Raw genomic sequence first — 18,715 nt, forward strand, 5'->3', positions numbered from 1 at the left:
TACATTGCTGTAAGTAGAGATGCTGTATAAAAGCACATTCACATTTTTAAAAGGATGCAGTATGTTTAGGCCCAAGGATATTCTTGCCCAGGAAAACATTTATGATGATAATTGTATGTTATGTTGTTCAAGTCAGTCCATTCCAAAGCAAACATTTTTCTGTGGAAGTTTTAAATTGCATCTATACAGTGGTGACTTCTATGGCTTTATTCCCTAAGGGCTAGATTACACAGGTACTTAGGTTAGGATGGCACTCACTCATCCTCAAAAACTGGCCATTCTGGTATTGCTGGGCCTGGTGTGGGCCTGCCCCCACTGGTGTGCAAGGTCACACCGGTGAGGGTGGGGTGCCATGCTTCTCAAAATGGCATTGCCAGTCTGATATTAGACGCAACTACATCAGGTTTTGTTTCAATACTGGATGGAGGACAAAGCTTAGAAAAGTAGGACTGTCCAGCTTAAAACCGGATAAATGGCCTGCCTGACTTAGGTGCCTAACATCCCCCTCCCTCCCCTGACTTAGGGAACTATATCTGGGTTGAGGTGCCTGCGGTCCCAGTCTTAGGCTCCACTGCAATCCACAAAACTTCTACCAAACCTTATAGAAATCTAAACTCACTTGATGCCTACATTATAGGGTAGAAGCTCCCTTGGTGCCTTCATTTCTGCCTCTGAGTATGCACACTGTTACCTCACTCTCGGTATCCAGATGCTATTGTAATGGCGACAGACCCCTGGTCGTCAGCCGACGGGATTGAACCTGGGGCCTCTGGAGCTTAGTGCATGAGCCTCTACTGCATGAGCTAAAAGCCAACTGCCTCTTAGTGAAGGCTGTAAAGCAGACTCATTTTCTCTCTCTCTCTAAGTGGTCTCAGTGCCATTAGATGGGACAGAACACCACACCTAGAAGGTGTGTGGGTTACACTATCTCCTACCTAATCTCCAGAGTGATCCACAGGGGAATATAGGCATTCACCTGCCTAACTTGCATGTGAGGCCTGATCCAGGAGGTGTACTCAAAGGCCACTTACCAGACTGAGCCCCATTCAAAATCTGGCTCTAGCTGGTGGCAGCGGCGGTCATCTTATAACTGGGAGTTTCAGGTTCAGTTCCCTCTGCCCCACCAGAAAGGGGGAGAAAGGATTTGAACAAGAGTGTACCACTTCTCAGGAGAGTGCTCTAACCACTGAGACATGGGATATGCTGATGTAGGGCTCCATTAGTCTCCCTCGTTGAAGCTGTTCCACTGTGGATAAAGAAAGAGACTGCTTGGACCAGGCGGACTGAACCCTGGGTTTTCCACTCTGAAGTGGAGCTCTAATCACCAGAATACAGAGTCCATTCTTGCTGTCTGGCCCAATGACTCTTTAAAGGGCTTGGCACATGTGCCTCTCATCAGTATCTTCCATTGGCTAGCCTTGGTGGCTCCCTGCCTATCATACTGGCTTATGTGAATTGCATTCTAACTCCCCTATCAACCCCATGCACTGTATAGGGAGCCTAGGCACGTAACTCAGGCTTTGTGAATCACAGTGTTGTTACTGTGATTATTTTTTTTTAATTATTATTATTTTATTTTTTTGTTAAGCGTTTGAAAGTTAGGTATTGTGATACTGAGTGTCGTAACACCTAAGTTCCTTTGTGACTATAGCCCTATTTGATTTGATCAGGGTAACCTGCTATGCGTGAGCAAAATACATCTCTGCCTGGTTACAGCCTTCTATGGTTTGATGTAAGATGATTTAAGTGCTGTTGGGAATAACTTAAATCTAAGTGTGGAGAGTTTCCATCCCTCAGCTCAAATACAAAAATAACTTTCCCCTCACATTGTAAGGTAATGCAAGAATTTTGTTTGACTTCAGTCAATTCTAGCATTAACACTTGAGTCATACTCTATATTTGACTTGAGAAAGCAATTACATAGGATCCACAAATTTAGCTTAAATTCCATATACAGATACTGTATGCTTAACATTTTCTTCTGGAACTGCTTCAGTAGGCAATTAAATCAGTTTTCATAATACTGCTTCATTCCTATACCAGAGATTGTTTTCAAACAAGTTTTTTTTTTCCTGACATGTCTCAAAATAAGGTGTGACATTTTGTTTCAGTCATAGGTGCTAAAATGAAAGAAATTCTTAAATTGCAGCCAGAAAATCAGAAGCAGGTGCCTATCTTTCTTTGCGATATGGAGTTAGGGAATCATATCTGCTTTTATTAATATAATATTATACTATCATAATCCACAGTCCATAGGGTTTTTACATCGTATCTTCTCACAGTACGAATATTTTCCATCTCTGATACCAAACTTTGGAGAGCTGCCAGCTAGCAATGAGATTGGCTCCTGGAATCAAATTTCAAGTAAGGGCAATGAAAGCATTCACCCAGAGATCAGCAGATTCTGTGCTGGAAACTCATCTCATCAATATAACTTCTGGACTTTAGCAAAAAGTGGGAAATAAAACTATTTTGGCTTTGGAGCCTCTGTTAGGCTTTCCCAGAGGCTCAGTATGATCTACAAATGGAGGGCATTTGGGTAGAGAGAATGGGTAGATGGGCTTTTGAGCTTTATGGAGTCAGGTTGATTTGAGGATTTTTAAGGCTATTGCAGTAAATGAGTCTAGTTAGCATTCTCAAAGTTGCCATTACTAAATGCAGTTCAGATGGAGAGATGTATTTGATTGCCGCTTCCATCCTCATCTGACACATTCAGGTTATGTTTACACTGAAGGGGGGGGACAAAAACCCTGTGGCAGCAAATCTCAGGGCCCAAGCCAACCGCACTAGGGGACTAGAAATAGCAGTGTAGACATCTGGGCTTTAAAAAAAAAAAATTAAAATTAATGGAGATATCCTATCTCCTAGAACTGGAAGGGACCTTGAGAGGTCATTAAGTCTAACCCCCTGCCTTCACTAACAGAACCAAGTACTGATTTTGCCCCAGATCCCTAAGTGGCCCCCTTAAGGATTGAACTCATAACCCTGGGTTTAGCAGGCCAATGCTCAAATCACTGAGCTATCCCTCCCACCCCTTTGGTTCTGAGACCCACCCTCTTTGCCAGGTTTCAGAGTCCTAGCTCCAGGTTGAGTGGGAAAGTCTAAACTGCTATTTCTAGCCCTATAGCCTGAGCCCAAGACAACTGACCTGGGTTCTGAGACTTGGTGCTCCAGGTCTTCCCCCCTCCCCAGTGTAGACGTACAGTTAGAGAACCTGATCCTATTCCCATTGAAGTTAATAACAAACTTCTACTTAACATGAATGGTACAGCTAGCCCAGAGTGAGGACAAACATTAAATGGGCAAAACAGTCTCTATAAGCTTCCAAACTAGTGATGGTTGATAAGCTGCTATCATTCTGAGGCAGTCACTTATTGGTGATTGGTTAATGGTTCATAATATTTTTAGTGACCAGAAACCTCAGATATTATAACATACAAAAATTAAAAACAAAACTAAAATGGAACTAAAGTCATTCCCCTTATGAGTTAATCTATTTTTAAATATTTTCAGTGTTTTTTAAAATCAAATACAGTTATTGATCCCTTCTTATATATCCATTTGGAAATAAAAAGAAAAGAACTTCCCCCAAGAAATTGGACACACTTCAAGCATATTGCACACCTTTATCTTGACCTGGAATAATCAGAAGTCTTGAATGCTTCAATGCAACTGAACTGCGATCAGCCTAAGGAAGAATGTCATATTAATAATCAAGTAGCCTAAGAGACAGTCTTGCGAAAGGCCATTATTTCTTTAGTTAAAATGTCATATTAAACATTGGTTTATTTAATAAAAAGCTGCTTGAAACGTGGTCTTCTATCCTGCCATAGGAACGCAGTTTCAATTCCTTTGTGGATTAATCTGACTTCTTTCAACTGCATCATTGCTTTTATTCACTAGCTCAAAAACAAGTATGGCAGTGATTTAGATTTAACAAGGTATTTTATGTCATTTCAAAGTAATATAGTATTATCATTTATCTTACCATGCTCAAGCATAGTACTGTACAGGTAGAAAGACATAGTCCCTGCTCCCAAAGACCTTGTAAATTTGGTTGCAAATTAAAAGACTTTTACTAATTATTTGTCATCAACTCTTACGTGTCTTAAGAGCTGATGACAAATGATCCTAAAATATCCTTTTCAAATATATATTACAGCACTATGATATTATTGATGTATTTTATTTTTGCAAAAAATGGAGCAAGTCAAATATATCCAACTTTAGTTCAATTTAGGATATTACACACTTCCTTGTAGTTAATGAATTTTAGTGTGCAATATCCTAAATTGAAGTGAAGTTGGATACGTTTAATTTGCTCCATAGGGCACATCTACACTTAAAACCCTGCATCAGCGCAGCTGCATTGCTGTAGCACTTTAATGAAGATGCTCTAAACTGACAGATTAGAGCTCTCCTTTCAGTTTAGTTAATCCACCTATGCAAGAAGCAGTAGCTATGTCAGCAGGAGAAGTTCTCCTGCCAATATAGCGCTGTCTATATGGAGGGTGAAACTGGTATAACTATGTCGTTCAGGGATATGGATTTTTCCCACTCCTGACTGATGTACTTATACCGATATAGGTCTGTAGTGTAGACCAGACCTTAACCCTCTCAAGTGCACCGCTTTGAGGACAGGTTTTGCTGCCTTCATTCCTCTCTAGTGGAACCATGTGGTCCTACCGCTATTAGACTAGGTCTCTTAGGTGCAGCACCTTTTTACCCCTTTCCCCATTTACCAACTGTGGTAACATGGCAGGACCAACTGGGCTTGGCACCTGTCAGTCTTTTTCATCTGAGACCCCATGACCTGCAGCTGATTGAATTGACCCTAAAACAGCTTCTTCAAAACAAAGTATTATTTATTCCCCCAAGGTACATAGCAATCAGAGACAAGAGGTAAAAACAGTAAGGGCTGGATTCACAAAACTATTTTGGTGCCCAACTACCACTTTAACTGCCTAAATCCCACAATCAGGCCCCACTGGGATTCACAACCCCCCTGCTCACCTGCTGCTGAACCCTGTAGGTGGGTTCACAAACCAGAGGAAGATAGGCCTTCCTCCACCTAACTGACCTGTGGGGCCTGATCTTGTAGGTGTACTTGGAGTTTACCCACTAGATCAAGCCAGGGGTGGCTCTATGTTTTTTGCCGCCCCAAGCACGGCAGTCAGGCGGCCTTCGGCGGCATGCCTGCGGTGGTCTGTGGTCACGCTGATTCGGTAGCGTTTCTGCGGGTGATCTGCGGGTCCCGCAGCTTCGGCATACCCGCCGCCGAATTGCTGCTGAAACCGCAGGACCGGCGGACCTCCCGCAGGCACACCGCCGAAGGCCGCTTGACTACCGCCCGCAGAGTGACCAGCAGGCTGCCCCCCGTGGCTTGCCGCCCCAGGCATGTGCTTGCTGCACTGGTGCCTGGAGCTGCCCCTGGATCAAGCCCTGCATGTGAGTTCACACAAAATGGAGAAGGAATTCCTTCATAACTTTTAGCCCATTGGATTGGAGAGACTAGATCCTGGATATCCCACATGAGTGTTATAATCACCAGGGTACTGTCCTGCTTGTTTGCACTTTCTCTCTCTCTCCCTCTTTCTCTCTAAAATATCCTGCGTACAATAACTACGCTGGAAGTCCCAAGTCTGCAGATCCTGATTTTTGTCTCATTCATGGATTTATCGATGTAAGCTCTTTTTGTGCCAGGATCTACGTATAAGTGCTGGACTCTAGAAAGCTAGGATCAGTGCAAAAAAGAAACAGACTTAACGTAGTATAGACTGCGTCATTGTTTTTTCTTTACTATTTGCTGTTTGTTTTCCTGTATTAGGACAGTCAGTTTGTAATATTTTTTAATAGTAACTAGTAGCACATAAGTGTTGGGCTCTAGCTGCTGCTACTTTGAAACTCTGCAATATGTTTTGTTTATATGGTTTCAGAATCAATATAGTAATGAGATTACATTTCTGCTATTTAGATGAATACTCAAATACTATGTGCTTAGTTAAATATAATAAAATTTAAATCACAACCACACTGAAACATTTTACTGTGACACTCTTTATTTTTGTGTACTGTCAGTGACAGCTTTGAGTCCTTTATCTTCTTTAGACATTCAGGGAATTATTTTAGCACGTATTCCAGAAAAAGAAAGTGAAAGAACAGTGTGGCTGATTATAATTATTGCTCACAACAATAATTGTGTCTTGCCTATATTAAGATCTGTTTAGTTAAATGTAAACCTATCCCTTGCAAACAAAATTGCACAAACCGACACTAGAACATCAGAGAGGTTTGTAACTTCTACCGTATTTCTCAGCTCTGTCATATTTGAAGTCATGGTCCTGAGTTTGCATCAAAAGTCTCTCTGCCTCATTCTTTTTCAACAAGTTTTCTCCCCCTGGAAATATTATTAGGGTTTACATATCAATCATGTCACCTTATGTTTGTATGTTAGTTATACTGTAGGTTACAGAGCTGTTTATAGATAAAGGGCCAAATCCCATTTATTTTTCCCAACTGAGAAGTCCCTTTGGGCCATATTCTGGTTTTGGGTGAAATCCTGGTTCCAATAAATCAATGTGAGTTTTGCTATTGACTTTTATGGGGCTAGGATTTCACCCCCCATTTATATCTGGGTAAATACGGAGTAATTCCATTGACCTCAATGGAAATAATCTATATTTACACTGATATAAATGGAATCAGAACCTGGCCCACTAACTTCAGAAGAACTACTTGCCTTGAGCCCACACAACAGTAGTTATTTGTGTTGTATTTGTACATTTAATTATGTAATTCATCTATCTTTATTCCACTTTGTTTGCATGCACTATGCATACTCTTTAGTGGAATGCTCAATAAAACACACAGAAGTAAAGACTGGGTTTTTTTTAATTCTGTTTTTATTGTTGGGGAACATCCATGTATTTGACCTTGGGAAAAGCATATTTTCACATTTCTCTGTATTCTTCTTTACCTCTCCGGCTACTGACCACCATCCCAAGAGTTCTTCAGTCAGGATAACAAAACACCTTGCATTCTACAGGTCTTCTGCTAATGAGCTTGATCTTGTGAGGTTCTGAGCTTCTTCAACTCCCATTAGTGCTCAGCACTTTGCAGGATTTATCTCAATTCTGTTCAAGAAACTGACTGATGATGGAGTGGATTGCTAATGGTGGGCCAGAAGGTGGCGCTGGAACTCTCCCTCTTGCCTCTGAAGCCTATTTTAGACTGAGGGAAATCTTTTGAGTCATGGTCCGTCCATTGAGATCGCCACATGAGATAATAAATGAAAAATATTGAGGTTTTCAGTATATAGTGCATTCTTTATTCGTTTGCTTGTTGATATGATAGATTTACACCTTTCCAAACATCAGTAATCTTCTAAGAGATTTTCTGTGACTTTTCTGCTTGGTGTGTTATACTGATATGATATAGTGTGTTACAAATGTCACTTATGACAAGCTCCGAGTGTGGGAGCAACCTTCACCTGTTAGTGCTCAGAATTTGATATCCTGTTGGACAGCTTTGGTGGGGAGACGGGGGAACTGGAGAGAAGAGGAATATTGTGGCTCTCCTGCTTCTGTAGTTTAAGCTCAGTTAATTGTTCTGAAATATTCTATCACATAGTTTCATTTATTATCTATTTCTTAAGCTAACTAATAAGGGGGGGAAATCAATTGTTATTGGTCAAATCTTATAAGTGTAAGGGTCCCCTTTCTATCTTATTGATGGGGTTTCCCCACTGAGATCACTTCAAGTTTCCCATCCCAACTGCAATGGACCTTGCAGCAGTCCCCACTGGACATGGATCCTCTAAGCATATCACTGCTGCTCTTTCAGTTGGCTAAAGGTTCAATGACTATGTTCACTGTTTGCCTTACATGCATATACCTAACGTTGAGCACATGGTTAAGTGCTCTGCTGACGAAGGATTGACTTAAGCATATGCTGAAGCTGAGTATTTATTACAGTGCTTTCCTGACCTGCAGCCTATGCACAGGATCTGAGGTTATATTCCTTAATGTGGCATTATTGTTAGGTCCAGCACGAAATACACAATGGAGCCATTTTAATGTTTTCAAAAGGCTTTCTGCCCTGTTCTGCCATCAGGGAACAAACCCAGCTTCTTGAGGGAGGGAATGATTTTGGTCAATTAAAGGAGCAACACTGATGGGCTCCAGAGAGCCAAAGGGAAAATGATTCTAGGAACCACAGTCTGAATACAGCATATGCAGGGGAACCATGCAATGGGGGAGGGATCAGATAGCTCCAGGAGAGAGGAGGAATCTGCTGAGTGCCTCTCAGAGGTGCACCTCAGATCTCCTTCCCCACCCCAAGCTTTTCTAGAGCTCACCAAGGAGACTTTTCTCCATGGCACAGAATGGGTACACAAGCTCCCTGAGCTACTTCCTGGTACATTGGCCTTCCTCCATAGAATGGAATCATGCTGCTTCCCAGGATGCAGAATCTTTTGTGGCTTTTTCTTGAGCTCGAGGGTAATGAAAGATTTGTCCTTGACATTGTTAGCAAAGTACAATATAACTGTGCTGTCCCAGTATGTTTCACAGTGGCTTCGAAGTCAGATGTTACATCTGTAATTCATTTCACTCACATTGTGGTATGAGGATGTCTCTGTTAAGCTATTTCACTGCCCATCATTTTATCATAACAATTTTTTAAAAGGTTTATTGTTAACAATGAAAGCTTAACATCCCAGCAAGATGAAGGAGCTGTTTACACTTCCCTTTGAAATACTGTTTGAGGCTTTCTGCAGATTCAGGCAAACATTACTGCCTCTGTTTGCATTCTGGTTACCCTTGGAAAATTTTCTTTAGAATCCTAATGGCTAGAAACATTTTTGATATAAAATCAAAACTTATACTCTGGACAGAATTCTGTGGAAGAGGTGGATTCTGTAGATGATTATGTAGCCATGGAATCACAGAATACACTGGCTTCCCTTGCCCAGAGCTTCCACACACACTCACATTTATTGCACACATTCATGCTAATCAAATCTGTATTTGTACATGCAAATGGACATTTCTGCATATGAATATGGCTCCTTCAGTTGATGCCCACAAAGATTTTTACAGTTGCAGTTTCAGAAATGTTGTCCGTTGACACAGAAAAGCACTCATCCATCAACTGGCTTATTAAAACAAGTCTCCTGAACCAAAAATGATAGTGTCTCTTGATTGGTGTAGATGTCAGAAAATGCAATTATCCCAAGAGACCCTTTGGCTTTACTAAAGCCTAGGCATAGTAGAAGAAGAACTGAGTAAACTTGAATAGGGTTCGATGTCTTACAGATGCTTACAATAGCATCCTGCTAAAACTAATGTGTCTGAGACATCCCCAGTACATCTAGCTTCACCAAGATGGTCTGGTGGCTATCTTGCAGGTACTAATTAAATACAGACACTCCCCGACTTACACAAGCGTTCCATTCCAGAACGCCTTAAGTAACTCGAATTTTGCTTAAGTCGGAAACGTATACCTGACCATTATGCCAAAACAAACAAACAAACAAAAAATGATTTCTAACTTACAGAACTTTTTCCGTAAGTGCGGATTTGTGTAAGTCGGGTTTGCATAACCCGGGGGGCATCTGTGCTTCAATCTCACAGCTCACAAACCTGATTATCCCTTCCTTCTGCCATGCTGGAATTGGAAATATAGTACACAATATTAACTATTTACTTCTAAGCAGTAACCTCTTGATCAGGGGGTCTCAAACTTCATTTCACCGCAACCCCCTTCTGGCAACAAAAATTACTACATGTCCCAGGAGAGGGGACTGAAGCCTGAGCCCTGCCGCCCTGCTGGGTCTCTGCTGCCCCTCAGGGCTTTGGACAGGTCAGGATTAGGTTCTTGTAAAGGATTGTGATCTGTCTTATAGCCCCCTCTTCCAGCTGTATCCAGGGTTGCTCTTGCTAAGCCAGCACCCTCCCTGAAGGAATTCTGCCTGAAACCTTCTCATGGAGTCCGGGGAAGGTAATTTCCAGCAAGGTCAGTTGTTGAAGGGTTTTTTATTATTATTTCAAGTCTCCTCAACAAAACAAGATCAAAACTTCCCCAAGTCTGTCCCTTCCCCCCATAAGTTCCTCAACCCAAAAATTCCTGATTCTTACCTCAGAACCTCTGTGATAATAGAACTTCCGACAGCCTCCCTTCTGTCCATTTTGTTTCTGGAAGCCATTCTTCCCATCAGTAGATCCAATGTCTGGCAGGCACTGCAGCTCACTCTCTCTCCATTTCTTGCTCCTCTTTTTATGAGGATCAGCCCGACAAGCAGCAGGTCTTTTTCCAGGTGCAGTATGTGGGACTAATCAGCCAGCCAACTGCTGTCCTCTGACCCCAGAGGAATGGTACCCCTTGTACATTCATAGCCCTATATTATGTATTTCAGTACTAAACTAGTATTACTACTGATACTCAAAAGAATAAGGTTAAAATGAGAAAGAGAGAGAGGCAATAAATCATGCTTTAATACATTTAGCAGTATCTGAAATAGTACCATTGCCAATGTCAGTGACAGTAAATCCCTCCCCAGTCCCAAGTTCTGTTGTTTTCTTTTCAGGAGTGTAATTAGCTGCCCAGCGCTCCCTTAAAAGTCTACTTAATGTGTATAATCGGTAAAGAGAAAATCACTGGGGAGTAGTAAAATGCCAGCACTAAGGACCCAATACTGCAACATCTTGTGCATCCTTAGCTCCTGTTGAAGTCAATGGGAACTGAGAACATGCAGTACTTTGCAGGAAGCACTTAGCACTTTTAGGATCAGGCATTAAGAGATTTGCAACAAGTAGAGTGTGGATGGAGAAAAATATGACAGTCTAAAAGCTGAGAACTATTTTTCCAGTATTTCCAGCATAACCTCAAACTCTCATTCAAATATGAGAATGTTCATATTGATTTGGAACATTTCCTGCTTAGTTACCAAGCACATAAAATCTTTAAATCTAAATATTAGTCAAACATACTTCCATAGTGTTTTTAATTAAAGCATCATTTTGGTACTTCCATAATTAAAAATGCACAGTAATAATAAGCTTCCTATGCAGGGATTGTAATAAATGTTTAATGGTAAGTTTAGCAATGTGCTGATTTTGTCCTAATTGAAACTGTCACATTCAATCTAAGCCTTTAAAATAATAGTATCAAAATTATTGGTGGCAGAGATAACACCGGAAGCAAGAACTACAACTGTGATGTATTTCTCCAGATATAGTTAATTAATCTGTAATAGGCTCTGGAGAGAGACTTGTTTAATCATCTGGCCCATATTTCCTTAATTCTGTTTGATGTCAATATTCTTCATAGCATTACAAAGTCAGTTTTAAAACTATGTATAAAAATTGGATAGCAGCTCCAAATTACTTCTTTTCCGCTTATCTTTAATTTATTTCAGTATTGGTGTGTTAACAGATGTTGTAAGCCTTTCATGTCAGTGTTATAGCATCTTTGTCTGCACATTTTTATATTAAACTATAAGAGGCATTGCATTTCTTATTAGTGAGATTTGTGTATAAATTAGAAATACCCTGTGGGAACAAAAATGCTACTATTTAATCTCAATGTTCCTTCATCAGGATTAGGATGAAACAACCACAGATTCATCTGCAACATTGGTTATTCCATTGCCAAATGGGAAAAAATTTATTTCAAAAATGTGTCTGGGTACTTAGTTTATAATCCAATCTAATGATTTTCACACTTTGTATGATTATATAAGAATTAGAGACAACTGGAAAGTATAATAACTTTCTTTTCCTCACAGTATTTATTTGCTTCTAATAACAACCTATAAGATTATATGTTTACAAATAAAGGACCAATAGGCATTTCCCTGAGTAAAAACAGAGTAGAAACAGAGCATGGATTTCAGGATTTAGCTGCAAATAAATATTGTATAATTTTTTTTCTTTCAATATGTAATCCTCTGAATACTGCGGGCATTAAAACACACCATTAAAACATTGCTTAGTACTATTCAACAAGACACGATGTGTGGGGATCAAAGAATGCGTGTACATTGATCAAAGAGAACACTGTGTAATGAGTGATGTTACATTCAACTCTTAAACAAATATTCTGTTACTGTGGTACAGAAAGATTTTGGCAGCTGGAAGGAGGAACACACTTAGTTCAAACATCCTCCCTTGGCTTTCATTGTCTTCCTTAACCTCTTTGCTGTTGGTCCTTTCTAACATTTCATTGATCCACTAATGTCCCCAATACATTCAGTAGTATGGAATGTACTGTACATTCAACCTGGGACATAAGTCAAGAATAGTAAAAAGTTAGTTGCAAAAGCAGGCATGAAAGTCGCATTCTGCATGAGGTCTTGGAATCAATGATGTTTCATGAAGAATTATGAGATTTCAAAATTTGATTTTGTTTTGAATTTGAATGAAACCTGAACATTTCAAAATTCTCCAAAAAGAAAAGTTAGGGGAGGGAATTTGTTTCCGATCAATCAAAACATTTCATTTTGACAAAATCAAAATAATTTTCGTTTTGACTTTTTTGTCTTCTATTATAATAGTATAACATCTAAAAATTCTAAAATAAAAATCCTTTCAAAACAAAAAATTGAAATGTTTCAATCCAAAAATGTCAAAATGAAATGTTCTGACGTTGGCTCAGCTTTTTTCTCCAAACTGCAATTTGCTTTTAATCACATAATTTTTATAAAAACTAAGGTTTTAAAAATGCAAAGAGTAAAAATGAAATTCTCTCCAGATGGAAATGAAATCTTCAGAGAGACATACATGAAAACAAACAATCCTCCTCACCGTATTCAGTGCAGTCATAAACATACGTAGACACACATGCAAAACTTTTAACGAGATACCAAATGGGCAGGAAAACTGGTCATGGATAAATAAGGTCTAATATGTTCGTTGTTGTTGTTGTTGTTCAATTCCCAGAAGGGTCAGCAGAAACATATCACCGAAGAAAGAATCCACAATGGAAAAAACAACTCACAGTTGCTTCTTACTGATTATGCTTCTAATCGTAAGTAAAAGAAAAATGAACTGCTTCTGACACCTGACAAATGAAAACGAGTAGAAATGTTCTGAAATCTAATACAACTCTACACTATTATCATTGTACACAGAGGACAAGGAATGGGTGTCCAATTGATAAAAACTTAAAACAAGAATAATAAGCTACTGACAGAAGAAATCTCTCAGAAATATGGTATGCCCTAAGATCAGTGTTTCTTGATGATACAGAGAGGAAAGAGTGAGCATAGGGTAGTACACATGCCTTTTCATTTCCACATTTTACTATCTGTGAAATACCTATGAGACAGAAAACTCATAGTTTTGGAACTGTACAATAACATCTGGGTCAGTTGTTATAAATGTAGACACTATATAATGTGTATTTTAAATTTTAAAAGCTACTCCACCTTAGTTAACCTGCATTTGGAAAGACAATTGAGTCTGAAAATTTTCAGTCTAGATGCTAGTTATTCAATTTAAATTATATTTTCAACTATTTCATCTCAATGATATTGTATCACATATCTTGTCCCATTATAGTATATGGAAATGTGACTGAGTTAATGTTACTTCAGAAACTTCAACTTTTGAACGTCCTGATCTGTGTTTCCATAACATAGTTATTTGCATTTAATTATAATATGGTGCACTTGACTATGCATTCTAAACATGCAGTAAGAATGGTGTTGATGTCTGTGCTATAAAGTACCTGTGACACTGATTAAACTCCTTCTCTGGACTTCACTTAAGACTCAAATAATAAATAATTGTCCTGAACTGGAATTAATTTTAGCTAATCAGAGTACGAGGATGCTGAACAGTGATTTAATGAATGTAAGGTCAGCCTGCATTCTGAAGGCTGCTATTGGAATTAACCGTCCATCTGTCTACATGGCTGCCTCCACTACTGACCCACTCCCCGTCCTCTCACCCTAACCAGCTCCTCGTAGCTAGGCATGGACCTCCTTGTCCCTGAAGAAGGTTTATATGCCCACCCTCCCCAATAAGCAATTTTTTAAAATTAATTTTTAGCTGCCCCTCCCCATCTCCTCTTTCAGTTTCCCCCTCTCTAGTCCTTTTAATCTTTTTTCCTAATCTCATCACTCTTCTTCCTTCCCCCTCCCCCATTTCTATGCCACTCCCTTCTCCTCTGCTCTAACAGATGACTGAGGACAGGGCCGGCTCCAGGCACCAGCTTAACAAGCAGGTGCTTGGGGCGGCCAAGGGAGAGGGGCGGCATGTGCGGCAATTCAGGGGCGGCAGGTCCCTCACTCCCTCTAGGAGCGAAGGACCTGCCGCCCAACTGCCATCGCCGATCACGGCTTTCCCCCCCCCCCCCCCAATTGCCACCCGCCGGTCGCAATTGCGATCGCGGCTTGGGGCGGCAGAAATGCTGGAGCCGGCCCTGACTGAGGAGCACTTATATGAGATTCCCCATCAGCTCCCTTGCATTGCAGCCATGAATTGTGCAGGTAGGACCAGACCATGTGTTAAGCACAGTTTAGAGACATTGCTCAGGGACATGGCCTGATGACAGTTTCCAAAGAACCTCTTCTTCTCTGATCCATCTATGGTGTCATGTCCCTCAGAAGCCCCTCTGGCCCTTGCTTCCTTCAAGAGTTTGAAACAGGATTGTGTGTTCCCCTCTGTGGCTGGCTAATTAGAAAGGAGGAAGGAGTCATCCCCCACCCCCTTTTGGAGTGACTTGCAAACTGATGCCAGCAGCGTGTGTACAGGCTGCAGTGTTAGCCATGCCCTCTAAACGGGGGGACAATGAGGTAGGCTCTCTCACCTGAGCCTTCCCTGTATTCCTGTGCAGGCTCAGTGCAAAGTGTTCAGTAATCATCAAATGATTCTGTTCCAGGTTAAGGGTACACAGTGAATTTAGATCCAATGAGACCAATATTGTATTTTACACAAATGTCTTTTGATTATTAAAATCCTTGACAAAGGGTCATTAAATCCAAACCTTTCACATAGCTGTTACACCTCGGTGACTACACTGTACATGGAAGGTCTGAACTGTGTCAAATTCTGAAAAGTTCATGTACTCTTGAAATATTTTTCATTTTAAAAACAAGGAAAACAAATTAATCATGGGTAAAGCAGTGTGACAGAATCAAAAGCAGACTGTAATTGTATATAATTGTGTATACTGATATATTATGGAAAAATTATATAATGGTGACAAATTTCTGCAATTCTGTTAGTGAGACATTTGCCATTTTAATGAGGATACCCTTCATTTGGTAGTCTTTCATCACTACAGCCTTCACAATTTTGAATATAATTTATTTATGTCTGGTGGCAGTCAAGCCCTGGCCCCCATCAGGCTTTTGTGAGTCAACCACCTGAGCAACTGCCTCCCTAAAATTTCTAAAGCCCATGTCTGGGCATTGGGCCAGCAAGCTGCACATTGACTGCAGAACAAGGGGGTTTTAGGCCCCTTCTGCCAATCGCCCAGTCAACTGCTGTTCCAGGATCTGGGCCAAGTAGGGATTCATCCCTTTAATGGACTGGGTGGTTTGTTCAAGACAAACTCACTTAGCATCTTGTGGATTTCTGAGTCTGAGAATAAAACTCCTTCATCTGTTCATGGGGGAGAGGGAAGTCAGAAGCCCAAACACTTCACCTAGTTGCCTAAAAATATTTTCAACCGTGTATTTCTGGTCATCCAGCTATGTCCTATACTTACGTCCTCTAGGCAGCTCCCCACAGCTGACTGAGAAGGACCCTGGCTTTCTGTTGCTTTGGGGGGCAGTACATTTGAAATACAGATTCTAGCTACTCCTGGAAAGCCATGAAGCTGGTCTGACCATTCCCCATAAACCAGGGCAGTCAGCGGGTCACCTTAGGATATGTCATCATCATTGGAATTGGGTGGGCCACATGGGGGATCCAGACTTGACATGGTCCCTAGGGTTCCTGCCTAAGCTCCTCAAATCCTGTCCATGAGGACACTCGTCAGGTCGGGGACCATCTGGATTTAGTTGAGTGGATTTTAGATCTTAATCCAGATGCGAGGGACAAACCTTTTTTTTCCTGGCAAGCATCAAGCCCCCACCCTTGGGGAGGAAGGAGGTAACCCCAGGAATGGACACTGCTCTGAGCAATAAAGCAATACTTTTATATAAGCAGGACAAGTCCTGAATCCATATCAGGGGCAATGGTAAGAGGAGACCCCCCTATGGGAAGTTACACATATGCATTGCCCAGCAATAATACAGTGTACCCAGTTCCCCACATCTAAATATATAGATTAATGCTCTTTGACCTGATTAAGAGTTCCAGTAGCCCCAGCCCAAAGTGAAGTAAGACCCAATGCTTTGCTGTAGTCACTGAAGCTACAACGTGCTGTGAACTCATTGAACAGTGAGTTCCGATTCATGTTTCCTGGACCATCCATCCCCATTGTTGATGAGTTGGTCCAGAGTTTCCAACTGAGTCCACCCTTTCTCTGGATCATACCCCTCTGCTGTGGCTCCAAGGTCCATCCAGCTGCTCTCTATTTTAGTCCAAAAATCAAACTGCCAATACAGTGGCAGCATCTTTTCCAACCCCTACCCCTGGGGCTAGCTGATTGGCCTAGAGTCACCCATGTGACCACCTGCCAATCTCCTCTCTTGGTTTTGGAGTGACACAACTTCAACCATAATGAAATTCAAGACATGGACAACCAGCCGCTTGTTTTTGTTTGAGAATGACACTCGTCACCACCAGTGAAATTCCATAGTCTGTTATCCAATCTCCTGCAGCCATCCCACCCCCACAATAGAGGAGGCAGACCCTGCAGGATCTCTGGAAGGCAGTGCCCTCCACCACCTCTAGCCAATCAGAGCTTTCTTGGGTGGCCCTATGCCACCTCACATGTAAAATATAGATAACTTTCTAAATTATTTTCTGCTGAGAGGGTTTTTCTATTTTTGCTGGTGCTGCATAGTTCTTAAGGTCCAAAGCAATTTTTACTATTCATTAACTTTATTGAAAAAAGGTAAAATAATCCACTCTTGATTTTAATCATTAATTTAAAATAAAGAGGAATCTGTTGAGCACATATTGTACACAATGTATAATTTTGCAGATTCCTGAGGAAAGTATAGGACAGAATTCCACTGGCCAACCTATTCAGAAGAAAATAGATCTTCCTGGGCTGCCTCATACATTACATGTGGAAGCTTCTCATAATAAATGCAATAAAGGGTGAATCATCATTTTAAATCTTTTTGCTATTTACTTTTTTCCCCTAAGACCTATTCAGAAGGAGCAGTATCTGATTATCTGTGCTGTTGCCTTTGAAAAAATTGCTTTAAAATGAATATTCCACCTTGCAGCTACATACTGCCATCCAGCTGTAAGCAACTGGGGCTCAAACGTACAAGTCTTACTTGTACAAGTATCCCCCTTGAAGGCAAACAAATATTTTATAGTTTAGAGTTGGTGAGAGTGTTTCTGCATTTGCTTATTTTCAAACTGTGGTACAAACAAAATGGGTACAGTTTTCTATTAAACAAGAGCCTGCCTGCACCCAAAAAGGTAGATTCTCAAATTAAAGGATGCTCCAGGTTTTGGCTCAGTCTCTACTTTTCAAATTTAAAAATTAAAATAATTAATGTCATTGTGAAGTTGATTGGTCTAAAGCAGCTCCCTATGACAAAAGGCCAAATATAGTCTTCCTTCAAGCCCATGGCTTCCATTGGACTACTCATATAAGTAAGGATTCCCCATGTGAGCCAGGCTTGCAGGACTTCCTTGCAAAAGTAGTATAATAAATATTAATGAAGAGAAAAGTTGTTTTTCACTAAAATTACAGTGTCTTTCCATTATGCTACTGGTGGTTTCTTGCTTATTTAAAGACCTGCCAACATTAGTGATGTAAGCATCATGGGATCGCAGTATAAAAACTAGCTTCTATCCTGCTTTAATGCTAGCTAAATATTAGAAGAATTTTAATGTTCAATGTATGAATGTGAGGAACTAACATTAAATATTTCCAAGTTCTTTTACTCATGTTAAACAAATAATAATTATTCCCCATCTTTTAATATAATGTTCTATAACATTGAGAGTACCGTACATTAATTGCCCTCCTAAAGCATGCTAAATGGATTCTATCATTATCCTGCCATTAATAGTCATGAAGAGACATGGGACCAGATTCAAGGTTTTGGAGGGTCTGTGTAACCCATGTTGAGTTGTGCTCAGTTCCCACTGAAAGATTGGATGGTACCGATGGATAGGAATTTAGTGATCCGTATAGTGGTGACTGGATATAGCCATTTAAAAAAGAATTTGGAGAGTATTTTTCAGTCACCAGAACCAATAATAATAAATTATTGGCTTGGCCAGAATTCATAAGATATTTTTTGGGCTCAACATTAGAGGTTGCCAATTTACTATACGTAGTTTAGAAAAAAGGCAGATGGAAGGAAAGAAAGTGATCCAATATATACCGCTTGGTCCTAAATGTCACTTAGAATCAATAATTTATACAGTACTTTTTATGTTTTTATCATTACTAATGATGGAGTAGGGCCTTTTTGGAAACTTGTTCATCACATGAAGCAGTTTCTGAAACAACTATATTTTATGTTTCCTTTATCTGGAGTCTGTGTTGTACAAATGAGGAAAATCTTGCATTGATAAGACAGACGGATTTACCTGTGTTTAAGAATTTATAGTAGAGTGGGACAAATAAT

The 18,715-nt window shown here is 40.4% G+C and overlaps 1 protein-coding gene across 2 annotated transcripts in view; it reads left to right on the forward strand.

The window, feature by feature from the left end:
- CALCR (calcitonin receptor) overlaps positions 1 to 18,715 on the forward strand; it is a 252,687-nt gene that overhangs the window by 116,439 nt on the left and 117,533 nt on the right. For both annotated transcript variants that reach the window (XM_054021165.1, XM_054021166.1), the window contains one exon: positions 12,939 to 13,026. In XM_054021165.1, the coding sequence (XP_053877140.1) occupies positions 12,939 to 13,026 (88 nt within the window). The remainder of the gene's footprint in view (positions 1 to 12,938; positions 13,027 to 18,715) is intronic.

Source organism: Malaclemys terrapin, chromosome 2 (genome assembly GCF_027887155.1).
Source record: "Malaclemys terrapin pileata isolate rMalTer1 chromosome 2, rMalTer1.hap1, whole genome shotgun sequence".
Classification (NCBI taxonomy): Eukaryota; Metazoa; Chordata; order Testudines; family Emydidae; genus Malaclemys; species Malaclemys terrapin.